Genomic DNA, 18,049 nt, shown 5'->3' on the forward strand with positions numbered 1-18,049 from the left:
GTTTTTCGTAATTTTTTGGCCCCCCGAGGGTCTTAGGGTTGTTTTATCGCAGGGACTGATGCAAGTATGGCCGAATTCGGCCAGAAACGGCCGAAAACGGCCAACCCGAGGCGAATCGCCGCCGCTTGAGGCGGCACCGTCGCCGGAGCCACCGTGCCAGAATTGCGATATTGGCCGAAAGGGGTCCCGGGTCTAATTTGGGATTTTTTGCGACACGTGCAGGTACCAGTAGTGTGTTTCAGTTCCCCGGAAAAAATTCAGAGAAAATTAGGGACAGCCTGTAGGCGCACTGTAGAGCCGTATTCAGACCCCGAAAACAAGTAAGGACCCCTCACCCTATTTTCTATCACGGTATTAAAGTTCAATAAATGCTAAAACGGTATTTCATGAATCAATTGATGTGTGAGATTGTTTAAGGTCGCTAATGGAGTCCGAGTCTGGTGTGTTTGTCGGTCAGCTGTTGTTTGGCCTATTTTACAGTTTTAAATGCAGTATGAGGTCTGATGTTTTCATTTCATAGTTTCGTGTGCATATATCACTGTTTTATTGATTATGGGTTGAATGACTGAGAACCCGATGTTGTATGTTGTCTTGTTTGGCATAAATTACTGATTTGCTTGTTTGTGTGTGATTTGATGATGCTGACTGAGGAAAAGGGAAATGAAAGGTTATGTAAATTGATAATTGTATAATGTGGTCAGCCTGACTAGATATCCTGGGAGATGGTGGACGGACCGGGTCCGTAGGGAACCCTACCGGGATTGTGGTCTCTCATACCGGACAGGGTATGGAGACCTTATGTGTTTTGGCGCCAATACCGGACGGGGTATGGGGACGGCCCGTTTCACCCTCATACCGGATGTGGTATTGAGGTTTATAGTTTTGGCGCCCATACCGGACGGGGTATGGGGACGGCCCTGGAATCTGATTACAAATGTTAAGGGTTCACGGGTAGCGGGACCCCTATGGATCCCCATGGATACTAGTAGGCTGGTAAATGAGGAAAAATATGTTGTGTAATGATTAAAATGCAAAAGGCGTGATAAGTATTATGTTATACAGTTCATATGATTTCATGATGATGATAATGTTATTGCTTTCGTATGTTATTTTATGAACTTCACCGAGGTAAGTGGATAGTAAAGGATTTTATTATTGATAAAAGAAATTGTTGTAAATTATTCTCCATTGGTCTTTTTGTGTTTTCTACCCACCTTTACCTCCGTGCGGTGAGATAGTGTGATGTCTTTACTGGACTGGTGTAGCTTATTCCTTATTTAATCATTTCAGATCAGGAAGACATTGTTCCCGAACCCGTTCCGCAGGAAGACGGCGAAGGGGACACCTGAAGACTCCGTAGTTATATTTATAGCTTTTATTTTCGAGTTTCTCTTTTAGTTAGTTTGTTCTTTTATACTTTGAGCACGTTTTTGGTTTTAGTGTAAGAAATGTTAATCAAAATTTTTATTACGCTTCCGCATTTGACCTTTTTAATACACATATTTTATTTTAAAATTTCGGGGCCGTTACAGTTGGTATCAGAGCCAAGTTTCCTTGGACCCATCCCTTACACAATAGTGCCTTAGAGAAATACTCACCGATAGATCGTTACTCAACCATTCCTTGTGAATGCAGGTACAAGGAAATGTGGAGAGGAAGGCCCCCACTAAACCGAGCGGCCCAAGATAATTCACTTCGGGAGGATTTGGACAGACTATTTGAGATGGTGGAAGCTCTCGTAACTGCCCAGAAAAGGCGAGAGGAGAGAAAGGAGTTACCCGGACCTCCTCCGCTATCGCAGGTTGAGCCCCCGCTACAGCAGGCTGATCCCGAGCCACCCCGGCAGGAGCCTGCTCCTCTACAGTACCACTCGGCACCACAGCCACGGTACGACCCGGTACCACAGCCACAGTACCACCAGGCACCGCCACAACACATTCCAGTACCCCCACCACATCAGCAGGTGCCACCACAGGGCCCCCAAGTTCACCCTCAGCCAGCCCCAGTCCTTCTACCTCGGGACCCCGCTCCTTCCTTGATCGACCCCGGCTTCATAGAGAGGTACAAAAGACTGAACCCTTCTACTTTTATAGGGGGATCCTCTTTTGAAGAGGCCCAATACTGGCTGGCAGAGACTGAGAGAGCTTTCGAGACCTTGGGAGTAGTTCCTGAGCAGAGGGCTGCCATTGCCTCCTACATGCTGATAGGGGAAGCAGTACACTGGTGGGAGCTCAAGCGGACCACCCTGCCTACACCAGCTACTTGGGAGTAGTTCTTAGCGGCCTTCCACGCGGAGTATCTCCCTAAACACATCCGACACCTAAAGGAAATGAAGTTTGCTCAATTGGTCCAGGGAAACATGACAGTGTCGGAGTATGCCCGTAAGTTCCTGGAGCTGAGCCGATATGCCCCAGAGACATTGATGGATGAGGGCCGAAAGGCCAGGAAATTCCAGTGGGGTCTCCGCCCGGAGATCAAACAGCACTTACTGGTAATGGAGCTCGAGACATATTCAGCAGTCCTAGCAAAGGCGCAGATCATAGAAAGGAGTTTCGACACCCACCCTCAGCTAGCGGGGAGTTCCCGACCCTCAGTCTCGCTCCGCAGGCCAGCACCTACCGCGCCTGTCCAACCCAGTAAGAGGCCCAGACCCGCCATCCAGGCCCCTCCTCAGGCTACGGGGGCAGCATGTGGGAAGATCTGCCAGCACTGCGGCAGGGATCACGAAGACCGACCCTGCTACCGCCTCAGCAACACCTGTCGCATATGCGGCAGTGCCCAGCACTATGCAAGGGAATGCCCGAGGAACCAGAATCAAAGAAGGCCTCCAATCCAGAGCAGAGTTTACAAGCTTACCCAGAAGGATGCCGACGCAGACCCGGACGTGGTACATGGTATGTATACTATATCTGGCCACATTGCTCATGTTTTGTTTGACACTGGTGCATCACATTCTTTTGTTTCACATGTTCTTGCTTCCAAAATTTGTGTATCACCTGATAGACTTGATTCATTGTTGCTTGTATCTACCGCTGGGGGGGAAACATTGCTAGGAGAGGTTATCTACAGGGCATGTGCCGTGGAGATAGCAGATAGGAAACTGAGGGTAGACCTGATAGGGTTAGACACGGGGGATTTTGATGTAATCCTAGGAATGGATTGGCTAGCGACGTATCACGCCACTATAGACTGCTTTAACAAAAAGGTTGTATTTAATCCTCCCAACGAGGAGCCATTTACAAGTTAATAAAATCATTTAGTACTGATTTTCCCTGATGGCAAGTTTTCTTAATTCCCAGTGCCTTAATCTTGTATTTTCTCTAACTAGGTAAGCCCAAGAAAGAAGTTTGTATCCAAGAGATTCCAGTAGTCTGAGACTTTGCAGACGTATTTCTGGATGAACTGTCTGGTCTACCAGTGGACAGAGAGGTCGAGTTCACCATAGACTTACAGCCAGGTACCCAGCCCATCTCGGTTGCTCCTTACCGAATGAGCCACATTGAGATGGAAGAACTAAGGAAACAGATCACTGAGTTACAAGACAGTGGTTTCATTAGACACAGCGTTTCCCCTTGGGGTGCCGGAGTTACTTTTGCAAGGAAGGGAGATGGAACGTTGAGACTGTGCATTGATTACAGAGGGATAAACAAGGTAACAATTAAGAACAAATATCCTCTTCCCCGGATTGATGACCTTTTCGATCAGTTGCAGGGTGCACAGGTCTTTTCTAAAATAGATCTACGATCAGGTTACCATCAGGTAAAGATAAGAACAGAAGACATCCCCAAGACGGCCTTCCGAACCAGGTACGGACACTATGAGTTCCTAGTCATGCCATTCGGGCTAACCAATGCCCCGGCAATCTTTATGGATATGGTGAACAGAGTTTTCAGAGAGTTCTTGGATCAGTTTGTCATCGTGTTCATCGATGATATCTTAGTCTACTAAAAAAGTAGAGAAGAGCATGCTCACCATCTGGCCCAAGTTTTGCAGGTCCTTAGAAACAAGAGGCTATATGCGAAGTTGAGTAAGTGTGGATTCTGGCTTGAGCAGACTGCCTTCCTAGGACACATCATATTGAAGGAAGGGGTATCAGTGAATCATGAAAAGGTTGAAGCGGTACTTGGTTGGGAGAAACTGACATCAGTTAAGGAAATCCGTAGCTTCCTGGGAATGGCAGGTTATTACCGCAGGTTCGTTGAAGGATTCACCAGTCTAGCAGCTCTTCTAACCCGACTCACAAAGAAGAATGCCAAGTTCGAGTGGAATGAAGACTGCGAAAGAAGTTTTTCAGAATTAAAGAAGCGGTTGACCACTGCACCCGTGCTAGCCTTACCGAGTGGATCGAGAGGATATACAGTTTATAGTGATGCCTCCTATCTGGGCCTGGGTTGTGTCCTGATGCAGCATGGAAAGGTTATAGCATACGGGTCCAGACAGTTAAAGAATCATGAGAAGAACTATCCCACCCATGACTTGGAACTTGCCGCAATCATTCATGCCTTGAAAACCTGGCGCCATTATTTGTACGGAGAGACCATTCAGATCTATACCGATCACAAGAGTTTAAAACACATATTCACTCAGAAGGATCTCAACATGCGTCAGAGAAGGTGGATGAAACTCCTTAAGGACTATGATTGTGACATCTTATACCATCCGGGTAAGGGCAACGTGGTAGCAGATGCCCTTAGCAGGAAAAGTGCAGGTATCTTAGCCCATTTGATGGTTTCAGAATGCAGACCAATTGGGGCCACACAACAGGTTCGACTTCATGATCTGAAGAGAGTCACATGTTTGGGCCGCCTGACAGTCCAGCCCGAGTTAATTTAGAGGATAAGGGAAGCCCAGACAGTTGACCCCGCCCTGGTAGCCCGCAAGAAGGATGCAGAACAGGGAGGGAGCTCAGAATTCCGAATATCTGCCGATGGACTACTTCGTTTCCAAGACAGGGTGTGTGTCCCAGATGACAGTGAGTTAAAAAGGGACATCATGACAGAGTCCCATGGCTCGAAGTTTACCATGCATCCAGGAAGCACCAAAATGTACCAAAGCATGCGACCCCAGTTTTGGTGGCATGGGATGAAGAAAGACATAGCCGACTTTGTATCTAAATGTTTGGTATATCAGCAGGTCAAGGCAGAGCATTAGTGCCCAGGTGGGTTAGTTCAGCCTTTACCGATCCCGGAATGGAAGTGAGAACATATCACCATGGACTTCGTATCGGGGCTACCCAAGGCGCGTTCAGGACACGATGCCATATGGGTAATCGTTGACCGACTTACCAAGTCTTCCCACTTCCTAGCCATCAGGATGACCGATTCATTGGACAAGTTGGCAAAGATGTATATCCGGGAGATAGTCAGATTGCATGGGGTTCCAGTAACAGTAGTGTCCGACAGGGATCCCAGGTTCACCTCTCGATTTTGGAGTAGCTTCCAGCAAGCTATGGGAACAAAGCTGTCTCTTAGTACTGCCTTCCACCCCCAGACTGATGGACAATCAGATAGGACAATTCGTACACTTGAGGATATGCTCCGAGCTTGTGTCCTTGACTCCGGGGGCCATTGGGACGACCATCTACCCCTGATAGAGTTTGCCTACAACAACAGCTACCAAGCAAGTATCGGCATGGCTCCATATGAGGCACTATATGGGCGCCCGTGCAGGTCACCGATTTGTTGGGAGGAAGTGGGCGATAGAAGATTGTTCGGCCCGGAGTTGGTAGAGGAGACCACATCCAAGATAGTTAAAATCAAGAAGAACATTCAGACAGCTCAGAGTAGGCAGAAGAGTTATGCAGATATCCGGAGGAGAGACCTAGCGTTTGAGAAAGGCGACCGTGTGTTTCTTAAGGTCACTCCTTTCAAGGGAATTAGTAGGTTCGGCAGGAGGAAAAAATTAAACCCCCGATATATTGGACCCTTTGAAATCTTAGACAAGATTGGTACCGCTGCCTACATACTAGCACTGCCTCCCGAGCTCTTCCGAGTTCACAACGTGTTTCACGTATCTATGCTACGTAAGTACAACCCGGACCCTTCTCATGTCTTGGCTCATGAACCGCTTCCACTCCAAGAGGACTTATCTTATGAAGAAGTACCGGTCGGTATCACGGACCGAGAGAGCAGAATACTCCGCAACCGGGAAATATCATTTGTAAAGGTCGTGTGGCAGAACCACACGCCCAGAGAGGCTACTTGGGAACTGGAATCAGAATTTAGAGCTCAATATCCCCATTTGTTCGACCAAAGAGTAAGAGCAAATTTGGGGGACCAAATTTCTTTAAGGGGGGGGGGGAGAGTTGTAACACCCATTAATTTTATCATTTTTATTATTATTATTAATTATTAATTTATTTTATTTAGTTTATTTTATAATTTTAGAATTTTAATTGATTTATTTAATTTAATTTAATTTAATAAAAATAAAAATAAAAATAATAATAATAATAAAATTGGGTAAAAATATTATCTGGATTTAATTGAAATTGATTTTGGAAAAATGGGTGAAATTTTGGATTCTGGTGGTATTTTTGAAAAGAAAATCGAAAATCGGGGGTCAAAACGCAATTTAAAAAAATTGTGCCCCGTCAGCGCCACGTCAGCAGCCACGTCAGCGGCCCAGTCAGCAGCCCTGGCCAACCAGGACCTGCCACGTGGCAAGGCTACGCCGACCCGGGAACGGGCCACGTGAGCGATCTGCGTGCGCGCGATCGGACGGCCCAGATGCGTCCCCGCGCGCACGGACGGCCCAAATCAAGCGTGCGCACGGACGGTCCAGATTCAATCAAGTACGGATGGCCGAGATTTAATCGCGATGGACGACCCAAATTTAATCCAAATTAAATCGCGATCGAACGGCCCAGATTAAATCAAGATGGACGGCTGTGATTAAAAGGCAAAGGGTATGAATAAACCCCCCACACCTGACCACAAAAACCCTAGCCGCCAGCCCTTGCCGAAGAAGACGAACCAGACGCCGAAGGAGTCGGCCTCCGCCACCCACCGCCGCACCGGGGAGTTTTTCGACCGCCGATCGAGGTAAATTTCATACTCCCGGCTCGTTTTTCAATGCTGAGTTCCCCTGTGGCCAAATCGGAGCCAAACTCTCGGCCAAATGGCCGAAAAACACGGCCGAAACCCAGCGGCGCCGCCGCGCCCCTCCTCGATTTTTGCCTCCGATGAGGCCCTTCCCAGCCTCCATTTGATACAATTTTTATATCACCGTGATCCCCATTCTTTTCTCTACAGGTTGATCGGAGCCAAATCACCAAAACACGAACCACGCTGGAGAGCCGCCGCACCCGAGAGCACCACCGCCGGTAAGCTTTGGTTTTTCGTAATTTTTTGGCCCCCCGAGGGTCCTAGGGTTGTTTTATCGCAGGGACCGATGCAAGTGTGGCCGAATTCGGCCGGAAACGGCCGAAAACGGCCAACCCGAGGCGAATCGCCGCCGCAAGCGGCGGAGCCGCCGTGCCGGAATTGTGATATTGGCCGAAAGGGGTCCCGGGTCTAATTTGGGATTTTTTGGGACACGTGCAGATACCAGTAGTGCGTTTCAGTTCCCAGGAAAAAATTCAGGAAAAATTAGGGACAGCCTGTAGGCGCACTGTAGAGCCGTATTCAGACCCCGAAAATAAGTAAGGACCCTTCACCCTATTTCCTATCACGGTATTAAAGTTCAATAAATGCTAAAACGATATTTCATGAATCAATAGATGTGTGAGATTGTTTAAGGTCGTTAATGGAGCCCGAGTCTGGTGTATTTGTCGGTCAGCTGTTGTTTGGCCTATTTTACAGTTTTAAATGCAGTATGAGGTCTGATGTTTTCATTTCATAGTTTCGTGTGCATATATCACTGTTTTATTGATTATGGGTTGAATGACTGAGAACCCGATGTTGTATGTTGTCTTATTTGGCATAAATTACTAGTTTGCTTGTTTGTGTGTGATTTGATGATGCTGACTGAGGAAAAGGGGAATGAAATGTTATGTAAATTGATAATTGTATAATGTGGTCAGCCTGACTAGATATTCTGGGAGATGGTGGACGGACCGGGTTCGTAGGGAACCCTACCGGGATTGTGATCTCTCATACCGGACGGGGTATGGAGACCTTATGTGTTTTGGCGCCCATACCGGACGGGGTATTGAGGTTTATAGTTTTGGCGCCCATACCGGACGGGGTATGGGGACGGCTCTGGAATCTGATTACAAGTGTTAAGGGTTCACGGGTAGCGGGACCCCTATGAATCCCTATGGATACTAGTAGGCTCGTAAATGAGGAAAAATATGTTGTGTAATGATTGAAATGCAAAAGGCGTGATAAGTATTATGTTATACAGTTCATATGATTTCATGATAATGATAATGTTATCGCTTTCGTATGTTGTTTTATGAACTTCACCGAGGTAAGTGGATAGTAAATGATTTTATTATTGATAAAAGAAATTGTTGTAAATTATGCTTCATTGGTTTTTTTGTGTTTTCTACCCACCTTTACCTCCGTGACGGTGAGATAATGTGATGTCTTTACTGGGCTGGTGTAACTCATTCCTTATTTAATCATTTCAGATCAGGAAGACATTGTTCCCGAGCCCGTTCCGCAGGAAGACGGCGAAGGGGACGCCTGAAGACTCCGTAGTTATATTTATAGCTTTTATTTTCGAGTTTCTCTTTTAGTTAGTTTGTTCTTTTATAGTTTGAGCACGCTTTTTGATTTAGTATAAGGGATGTTAATCAAAATTTTTATTACGCTTCCGCATTTGACATTTTTAATACACATAGTTCATTTTAAAATTCCGAGGCCGTTACAAAAAATTTGTTACAATTTTCTTTAAATTTTTAAGATTTATTATTTCTTGATAATCAACATTTGTTAAGCTTCAAATCATATACAGAGACTAATTGCCAATAATTATTTCATTCAGCATATAACAATATCAAATTTAATCAAATTCAAAATCTTATTACTCTTTAATCTGAATACGTACTTCATATTGGTTTTGACATCACTCCCACTAAGTATCAAATAGAAAATACGAACAATCAATCTGATATGTGAAATTTTTTTTTTACAATCAAGCTATATAGTTGAAGCACTCGTATGGAGTGCCACCAAGGAAGCATAAGAGCCATCTTTGATGTTGATCAAACTCTCATGCTTTCCTTTCTCTACGATAACTCCATTTTTAACAACAGCTATAACATCCGCATTCTTAATGGTGGATAACCGATGAGCCACCACCACTGTTGTCCGGCTCACCATCACTCGGTCTAATGCATCTTGAACCACCCGCTCTGACTCTGCGTCAAGTGCACTGGTTGCCTCATCTAATAACAGTATCTTTGGATTCTTGATTATGGCTCTAGCTATAGCTACTCGTTGCTTTTGCCCACCTGATAACTGCACACCTCTTTCTCCAGTTACTGTCTCGTACCCCTGTGCAAATTCTTTCTCGCATTAAACTGATCTTCTTCTTGTAGTGATAAAAAATAGAAAGAATTAACCAAAAAAAAATGAAGTTTTGAATTACGATGGTCTAACCTGTTGCAAGCTACTAATGAATTTGTGAGCATTGGCCAATTCTGAAGCAGCTAAGATTTCTGCCTCGCTCGCATTTCCTTCCTTCCCATATGCGATGTTGGCACGAATTGTGTCATTGAACAAAACTGGTTCTTGGCCAACAAGACCCATCTGCTGCCTCAGCCACTTCAGCTGTAGTTTCTGAATTTCAACTCCATCTATTGTAATATGACCTGAATCAGGATCGTAGAATCTTTGCAACAATGCGATCACCGTTGATTTTCCACTACCACTTTCTCCGACTAGAGCAACAGTCTGAAAGAAGATGTTTATATAAATATAGCTTAGACTTCAATTCTATGTTTTTACCGAAAAGGAAATTTCACCACTGGTTTTTTAATCCAGGTTTGGCCTGCACTGATTGCTTGGAGGAAAATAAATATAGTGTAGTTCAATTAGTTACCTTCCCAGAACGAATTGTCAAGCTGAGATCTCGGAAAATTTGAATATCTGGCCTACATGGATACTTAAAGCTTATGTGACGAAGCTCAATATCTCCCTTCACATTCTGTAATGTCAAGCCAGACTCATCACTAGAGTCTATCAAGGATTTCCTGTCAATAATTGCAAATATGGAAGCAGCTGCACTCTTTGCTTTGCTGGAATCAGGAGCAAAGGAGCTTGATTGAGAAATTCCAATGGCTGCCATTGTCAAAGCAAAGAAAACCTGCAAAACATAAAATATTTTATTGTTAGCAACTCAAAGAAACCTTTCCAGAAGAACCTTGATAGATGGGAGATTTGCTCACTTGAAAAACATCTGAGAATGTTGTTTTTCCAGCTTCAACCAGACGAGCTCCTGCATAGAAACTGGTTGCATAGACAGCAAACAGTAAGAAGAAAGATAATCCAAATCCTATTCCACTGATAAACCCCTGCCTTATCCCTGTTTTAACAGGGCCTTCGCATTTCTTTTTGTATAATTGCATCACTTTCTCCTCAGCACAGAAAGAAGCAACTGTTCTTATACTTCCTACTGCGTCATTAGCAACTTGGCTTGCCTCCTCATACATCATCTGCAAAAATTTTCATAATGAACTTTTTATATTTATTGAGAACTGAAAACAAGAAAACATTAAGCCTATGTTAAATCAGAGAACTAGTACCAATGCATTACAAGAACCTAGCATCAAAGCAGGAGCATACCTTTGCATCAGCACTGAATCCTTTCATGAACTTTATTTGAATAAATCCATTAACGCCAATGAGAGGAATCAGTGCAAGGATAATAAATGCCAGCTGCCAACTTGCTACAAAAGCAATGACCAGACCTGCAACTGCTGATGCGAGGTTCTGGACCATTTGAGCTAATGCATCTCCAACAAGAGCACGAATTGTTGCCGCATCAGCAGAGAGCCTTGCACCAATTGCTCCACTGGAATGCTCAGTCAGATCAAACCAACCAACCTCCATGTGAACCACCTTCTCAAAACAGATTGATCTAATCCGTTGTATCAGCTTACAGCCAGCTACAGAAAATAAATACGTTCGAGCTGGATATGCCAATAATGATGCTATTCCAAGGACCACAAAAATCACCGACCAAAATTTTGAATCTTTTCTCATTTCATGAGGTGGTTTGAAAAATGTCTGAATTACACTTGAGATCAATATGGCAAATATTGGAAGTATCACTCCATTGGCAATTGCAGCTAGAGTTCCAAGTAGAAGCACTGGAACCTCTGGCTTGTTGAGAGCAGCAAGACGACGGATGGAGACCTTTGGAAGTTCTTCTGGTGAAGGCACTTCTTGATCTAATGTTACAGTATCAGTGACATTAAGTCCAGTAGGTAAGCCAAATGAGACAGAGAATGAGTGGCGGCTGCTGTTTCCTATTCCAGATGAGCCTCGACTGATGGATCGTTTCAGCGATCCTTTTAGACTTGACTGTCTAAAAGATTCCGATGTAATTTCTGATCTTTGTTCATCTGCTGAATTTTCTGATTCCTTATTTGCTTCTTGTAAACGTATAAGTTGAGAGTATGCTCCCTCAGGATCCTTCAACAGTTCTGAGTGTGAACCTGATTAATTGACAAAAACTTTAGTTGTATCACCAAATAACTTACAAGATCTAACAAACTGAATGTGGAAAATCTATAAAGAGGTCGACATACATATGGAACCTGCTCTGCTTATAAATCCTAAACAATGAAAATAACATACTATACCTTTTTCAACCATCTTTCCTCGATGAATAACAGCGATCATATCAGCATTTCTCACCGTGCTCAAGCGATGGGCGACAATAACAGTAGTCCGGTTGACCATTATCCTGTCTAATGCTTCCTGAACTACCCTTTCAGATTCTGCATCAAGTGCACTTGTAGCTTCATCTAGAAGCAATATACGTGGATCTTTCAATATGGCTCTCGCTATAGCGATTCGCTGCTTCTGTCCACCAGAGAGCTGAGTTCCATGCTCACCAACCATTGTGTCTAGTCCCTACACATAACATTAAAAGGCTCCCAATAATTAGATATACCTAGAGATAAAAATGAAATTATTCAGGAAATAATCAAAAGTAGACACGAAATTGAAACCTGAGGTAGTTTATCAATAAACTTAGCAGCATTTGCAAGCTCAGCAGCAGCTCTTATCTCTTCAGTAGTTGCACCATCCTTCCCATATGCAATGTTATCTTTTATGGTGGATGTAAACAAGACAGGTTCCTGGCTAACCAAACCAATTTTGCTTCTAATCCATTTAAGTTGAAACTCTTTCAGGTTGATTCCATCTACAAGAACTTCTCCAGCATGTGGATCATAAAATCTCTCTATCAGACTAATCACTGTAGACTTCCCGCTTCCACTTTGCCCAACCAAAGCTGCAGTTGAGCCACTTGGGATGGAAAGAGAGAAACCATTGAATATCTGTTCATCTGGCCTGGCTGGATAACTGAAATACACATCCCTCAGCTCTATATCTCCACGTATATCTTCCAATATCTTTCCCTTTGTGTCATATGCGTCTATTGCTGGCTTTCTTTCAATTGTCTCAAACATCTTATATGCTGCTGCTTGACCAGCAGCAAATGCACTCATGCAGGGAGATGCTTGACCAAGAGACCTAAAGCATCCAGCAGTAAATTCAAAAGTTAAATAAATAATTACCCAAAAAGATAATAGCATATGTATGATTACCTAGAAAACAAAAAGAAATAATTTATAAGGGAACTCACATGGAACCAGTCAATACAGCAATAATCACATTAAGGACAGCACCCCCAGTATATCCTTTTTCTAGAATCATCTTTGCACCAAACCATACAGCCAAAGCATAACTGGAGAAAATGATTAACATGACTACTCCAAGACCTAATCCAGCAGCCAAGCCTTCATGAACACCTGACTTGTAAGAAGTAACAAGAAACTTGTTATAGCTGCTTATCGCTTGCTTCTCTCCAGTAAATGATGCAACCTGAATAGGAATAAATAAAGTCATGTTTGAGGAATAAAACCAACAAAATTGAAGATGAAATCTGAATACTTCACAGGCTCATGATATTTGCCCTGTAAAATACCGTTCTTATAGCACCAATTGTCTGTTCAACTACAATTGCTGCTTTCGCATAAGCATTCTGTCCTCTGGATGCCATCTTAGAAATTATGAGGGCCATGGCTCCACCAGCCATCACAAGAAGGGGAATAGCAGATAACATGACAACGGTAAGAAGCCATCCTTTAACAAATGCTATTACAAATCCTCCAATGAACGTAGATATCAGCTGTAGAAACTTCCCAACCTGCATAAAATGATCAGTGAAACTCGTAAAATATTTTAATTCACAGATGACTGGTAGGCTTTAATTAATGAAGCAGCCCAGTACCTTCTCACCCATGGCGTCTTGTATGAGAACAGTATCACCAGACATCCTCCCTACAACCTCTCCTGTATTTGTTTCAACATCAAAAAAAGTAACATCTTGCCTTAAGATGGTTTTCAGATACAATCCCCTTATTCGAGCAGCCTGCCTCTCCCCAGTAACCATCCAACAAGTTACCTCTGATAAGAAAAACATTATCAGTTTTTTCAACTCTCCAAAATCAGATAACCAGAAATAGTAAAATTCCAAAGCATGATATTACTTACGAAGGAATGCTGCCACAGCAGTTCCCACTCCCAGATAAACAAATTTCAAAGCCACCTAACATCATATCCAAGAAAGTAGTGACATCTTCATATGAACAATCCAATATAGCATAAGCGCAATATAGAGGTCCCTAGGAAATTAGAGATAAGATCTTTATCTCATAAACGTTACTAACAAAAGTTTAACAATTCATCAGATTATTACCTCGGACACTATATCGACAACTTCATCCGTACTCTGGTTTTGACCAAAAGAATCAACCAAATCTCCAAACAATATTGTCATAATAGGCATACCAACCCCATTTCCAAGGGCACCAATTGAACCAAAGATCATTAAGAGGATATCAAGAGAATCTGCAAAAGCAAACAACTTGTAAAATGGAACCGTGTTAGTTTTCTCATCTCCTTTGCTCTTATCTGAGTCTTTGTCCCCATCCCTACTGCTTATAGGGACTTCCTCTACTTCTAGGCCATTTGATGTGCTGGGTTCTTGGAAATTTGTATCACCGTTCAAGCCATCCTCCAAGCCCATTGCACTGGCACTTGATACTTCCCCAAAATCCTCAATAACTTTCCCTATGTATAGTAGTTATATTCAGCTGCAGAAAACAAGTAATCTCAATAAAATCAGCAGCGTACAAAAGAAGCCTGAATAGCATTAACAAGCGACAGACGTGCAAACCATAGCAGACACGAAATCATTTATACTGTTATTAGTTTAATAGAAAAGCCTGAATCTATGAGAGATACATTGGTAGGTAGATTTATAATGTTGTGTTGTTTAAATTAAGTAGCTTTCCAGCAAACGAAGGAAAATAGAAAGAGTTGTTAAATCTCCGAATGCCATAAGGAGTCCAAGATTTTTGCCAACTTCACAAGAAAAATTCATGTAAAGCAGATCAGAAAGTTAAAAAAAAAAAAGAGATTTTCCTGGAAAATCAGCTATATGATGAAAGAAAAATGAATAGTAAAAATCGGATGAAAATTGAAATGCCCCACCCTGATCCTTGTTTTTATGAAACAAACAGCATCTAAGTTGTTATGCTTAAAATAAATGCATTTATGAAACAATCGCATCCAAGTTGTAAAACTTAAAAGTAAGAGTACTGGCGAAAATTAATTGCGCAGAGTAGGAATTTAATAAGTTTATAGAATCAAACGAAACCTTGGGTCAGAAACCCCGGACTTAAGAACGAAAAAGACATTCATAAAAGTTCCTACGATCACTGATAGGAAACAAAAATCCTCTCGAAACAAAGACATGAAACTTGGGAATCCCGAGATTGGATGCTCATTGAGACCAAGAACCAAGGAAGGGAAAAAAGGAAGAAGAAGAATAAACAGATGGAGGAAAAATGAAATTGGAAGAAATGAGTGAAAACCTGTTTTCTTGATAGACGCCAATCTCTGCAAGAATCCCGTGTGTTCATTCAAGTAAAAAACACAACTCCCCAAAAACTTTTTGACCTTTACAAATCCAAATCTTCATCATCCCCATTATAAGTCAATAAAAAAACGCCGCAGATATACGACACTCACCTGAACCATATTATGAATCCAACCCACGTACCAAAAACGACGAAAAATATTGTTAAAAAAGAAAAAAAAAAAAGACAAAAAAAAGAAACAGGGGGTAGGGGCATTAAGTAAGCAAGAAGCATTTACCTAACAAAAGATGAAAAGGGTAGGAAAGATGAACAGTTGAGGAAGAACCGGGATTTACAAGCTTTGTAGGTGTGTCAACCTGTGCCTAGTTTTATATGGCCTTATTACTTGAGGAACAAGCATTACGAACAGTATCAGCCTGGCTGTATTTCTATATGTAAACTTGAGAGAAGAATCACATGAATGTACCCACAGACTGGTCAAAAGGGATGATAATTTTTTATTTGTTCTTGTCAAATCCAATCCATTTGTTTACTATTATTAATACTATTATTTTTGGTAGTTTATATTATTCGAGGGTAGATTTGCATGTATGCATATCGTCTTGAGAAAAGCAACATTGTTGTTTAATCGATGTAATTAAGAAAGAAATTAATAAGCAGCTTGGATTTTTCACCCTGCAAAATTATATTCTTTAAAAAGATTTGTTTTTTTTTTATTTAAAGAAAAAAAAAAGAAAAGGAAATGGGAAAAAGGTTTTTCCATTTGGAAGGGATTTGCGTGTACTTCTAGAAGTAGAGAATGGACAAAAAGGAAATTAAGAAGGAATCTGGGGAGGAAGCGAATATTGAGGAGGAGATAAAGAGAAAAGGAGAGAAGAGAGGACGAAGCAGCCTCCTCCATTTGCTAAACTACATTCAATTCTAACGAAAAAACTTTTTCTATTTTAATATTAAATATTATAATGAGTTTCTAGATGTTGAAATATCTCAAAAAAAAAATTAAAGAGATTTTCTTTTTATCAGGAAGATTTTTTATGGTTAATTTTTTTAACAAATTTATTATATTTCAATACATACATAAAATAAAATAATAGAATGCTCATTCACAGAAAATATATTTCAAAATTTATTTAATGTAATAGAATTTTTAAATATATTATTTCAGCTGTACCTAAATAAAATTAAAAAAAAAAATACCATATAATATGATCACCAATAAATACAAAAATTAAATCTATTTTTCCCCAAATTGAAGGTAATTATTGTAAGAGGATAATTGTTTTTTTTCTTTTGTTTTAATTATTACTAATAGTCGCAATAATGTAATCCCACCAAATTTGTTACTTTTGCACTTTAAAGAAACTAAATAACAATTAATTTACATTTCCTGAGTAACTTATATTAAATTATTTAAATTTTACGGTGTAAGAGTCTAATGACCAAATAAGATTACAATTTTCTCCTATTTATTGTTGGTATAAAAATAAAATTCTCATATTTTCCATATAATTTTTTCTCCCACTCCCACTCCCACTAGAAGGAGTTGAATTTAACTATTACTTGTCAAAAACAAGAACAAAAAAAAAAAAAAAAAAAAAAAAAAAAAAAAGGACTTGCGGAGAGAGTAGACTTTTTGGCGTTATGACCTGTCAAATACGAAAGAGACATCCATAAACCCAAGTATTAATTTCAACTACTTTAATAATTTTCACCATTAAAATTAAATAAATCACCGAATGGGTCACCACTATTCTTTTTTTTTCTTCAATAATAATAATTTACAAAAATTACTCTGCTTTTAATTGAAATAATAATCTACACAATTTTAAAATGTCAATATTTTTAAATTTTAATAATTAAAATGATTAATGTTATAAATTTTTTTTTTTCTTTTTAAAGAAAAAGTTAGGTTTAATATGGACTATTTTGTGGGGTTGTTTGTGGCCAACATCATGATTATCAGAAAAATGCACAAAGACATATTTAACGTGTGAACAAATAGTGATGTGCACAAACACAAGACAACCTTTTTTTTTTAAAAAAAAAAAATAATAATAATAATAATAAAAAGATTAGATTGGATATCTTTTTTTAATTAAAAAAATAAAATTATTACGATATATTTTTCTTACTTTAAAAACATAATATATTTATTGAAATTTATTAGACAAAGTCTTATTAATAATAAGTTAAATATTAAATTATATTAAAGTAAATATTGTAATCAATCTATAATATATTACGTTTTAGATGAGATTTAAACTTATAATTTTAAATAAAACACAAAAATTTTAACTATTATGTTATTGTTGTGAAACTTTAACTAAACAAAACTATCGGTCACATATATTATAACTCATCGGGATTAATAATTTTGTCTTTACAATTTCACTAACACACAAATAAATTAAAATTTTAATTTTATTTAATCATTCATTATATATTAAATATTATTAGTTCGTAATGCATTTAAAAAGTTGTTATTTGTACGTCATTAATAAAGTTGGAAGTTATAACCTTTAAAATATATATATATTTTTTTTTTAGTAGTGTAAAGGAATTGTACTAAAAAAAACTATGTTTTGAAGAGTAAGAACTAAAGATATTTTATTATGTTAATTAGGCCAATGTTTTTATGGATTAAATGAAATCTGACATATGTCTTCCAAACAAAATTGATATCATGAGAGTAATAAGTATTTTGTACTAATATATTAAATTAATTATCAATAGTTGGGAATATAATTATGTAATTTTTTATTTATCCTAACTACTTCAAATAAATAAAAATGTACCAAAGAGTATGTTTACCAAAACTTAGCACTAGTCTAAAGAAAACCTCGCTCACATCCTTTTGTGGTGTAATCCCACGCCCTTTTGTATTTTGAAGATTTCTATATCATAAGCTTGCTTTGAAAAAGGCATTTTGGATTATTAAACTTTAATCAAACTAAAAATAAATATTCTTTATTTTTATTTAAT

The 18,049-nt window shown here is 40.1% G+C and overlaps 1 protein-coding gene across 1 annotated transcript; it reads right to left on the bottom strand.

The window, feature by feature from the left end:
• Window positions 1–8,948: 8,948 nt before the first annotated feature.
• LOC110814148 (ABC transporter B family member 11-like) lies at window positions 8,949–15,633 on the bottom strand. The gene is made up of 13 exons (XM_088219599.1): window positions 15,345–15,633; window positions 13,882–14,278; window positions 13,677–13,731; window positions 13,414–13,589; window positions 13,108–13,329; window positions 12,766–13,004; window positions 12,128–12,653; window positions 11,756–12,029; window positions 10,734–11,608; window positions 10,337–10,603; window positions 9,991–10,254; window positions 9,549–9,842; window positions 8,949–9,443 (listed from the first exon to the last, which is right to left on the bottom strand). The coding sequence occupies exons 2-13, from the start codon at window positions 14,209–14,211 to the stop codon at window positions 9,087–9,089; spliced, it is 3,879 nt and encodes a 1,292-aa protein (XP_088075725.1). The 5' UTR covers window positions 14,212–14,278; window positions 15,345–15,633; the 3' UTR covers window positions 8,949–9,086.
• Between the last annotated feature and the right edge of the window lie 2,416 nt (window positions 15,634–18,049).

The sequence above is a fragment of the Carica papaya genome, chromosome 5, assembly GCF_054855325.1.
Source record: "Carica papaya isolate Zhongbai chromosome 5, ASM5485532v1, whole genome shotgun sequence".
Taxonomy (NCBI): Eukaryota; Viridiplantae; Streptophyta; class Magnoliopsida; order Brassicales; family Caricaceae; genus Carica; species Carica papaya.

Coding starts and splice junctions, on each gene's coding strand:
- LOC110814148 (XM_088219599.1), bottom strand. CDS start 14,211: ATGGGCTTGGAGGATGGCTTGAACGGTGATACAAATTTCCAAGAACCC. Junction 13,005..13,107: donor CAATTGGTGCTATAAGAACG/GTATTTTACAGG, acceptor ATTCCTATTCAG/GTTGCATCATTTACTGGAGA. Junction 9,843..9,990: donor TGACAATTCGTTCTGGGAAG/GTAACTAATTGA, acceptor ATCTTCTTTCAG/ACTGTTGCTCTAGTCGGAGA.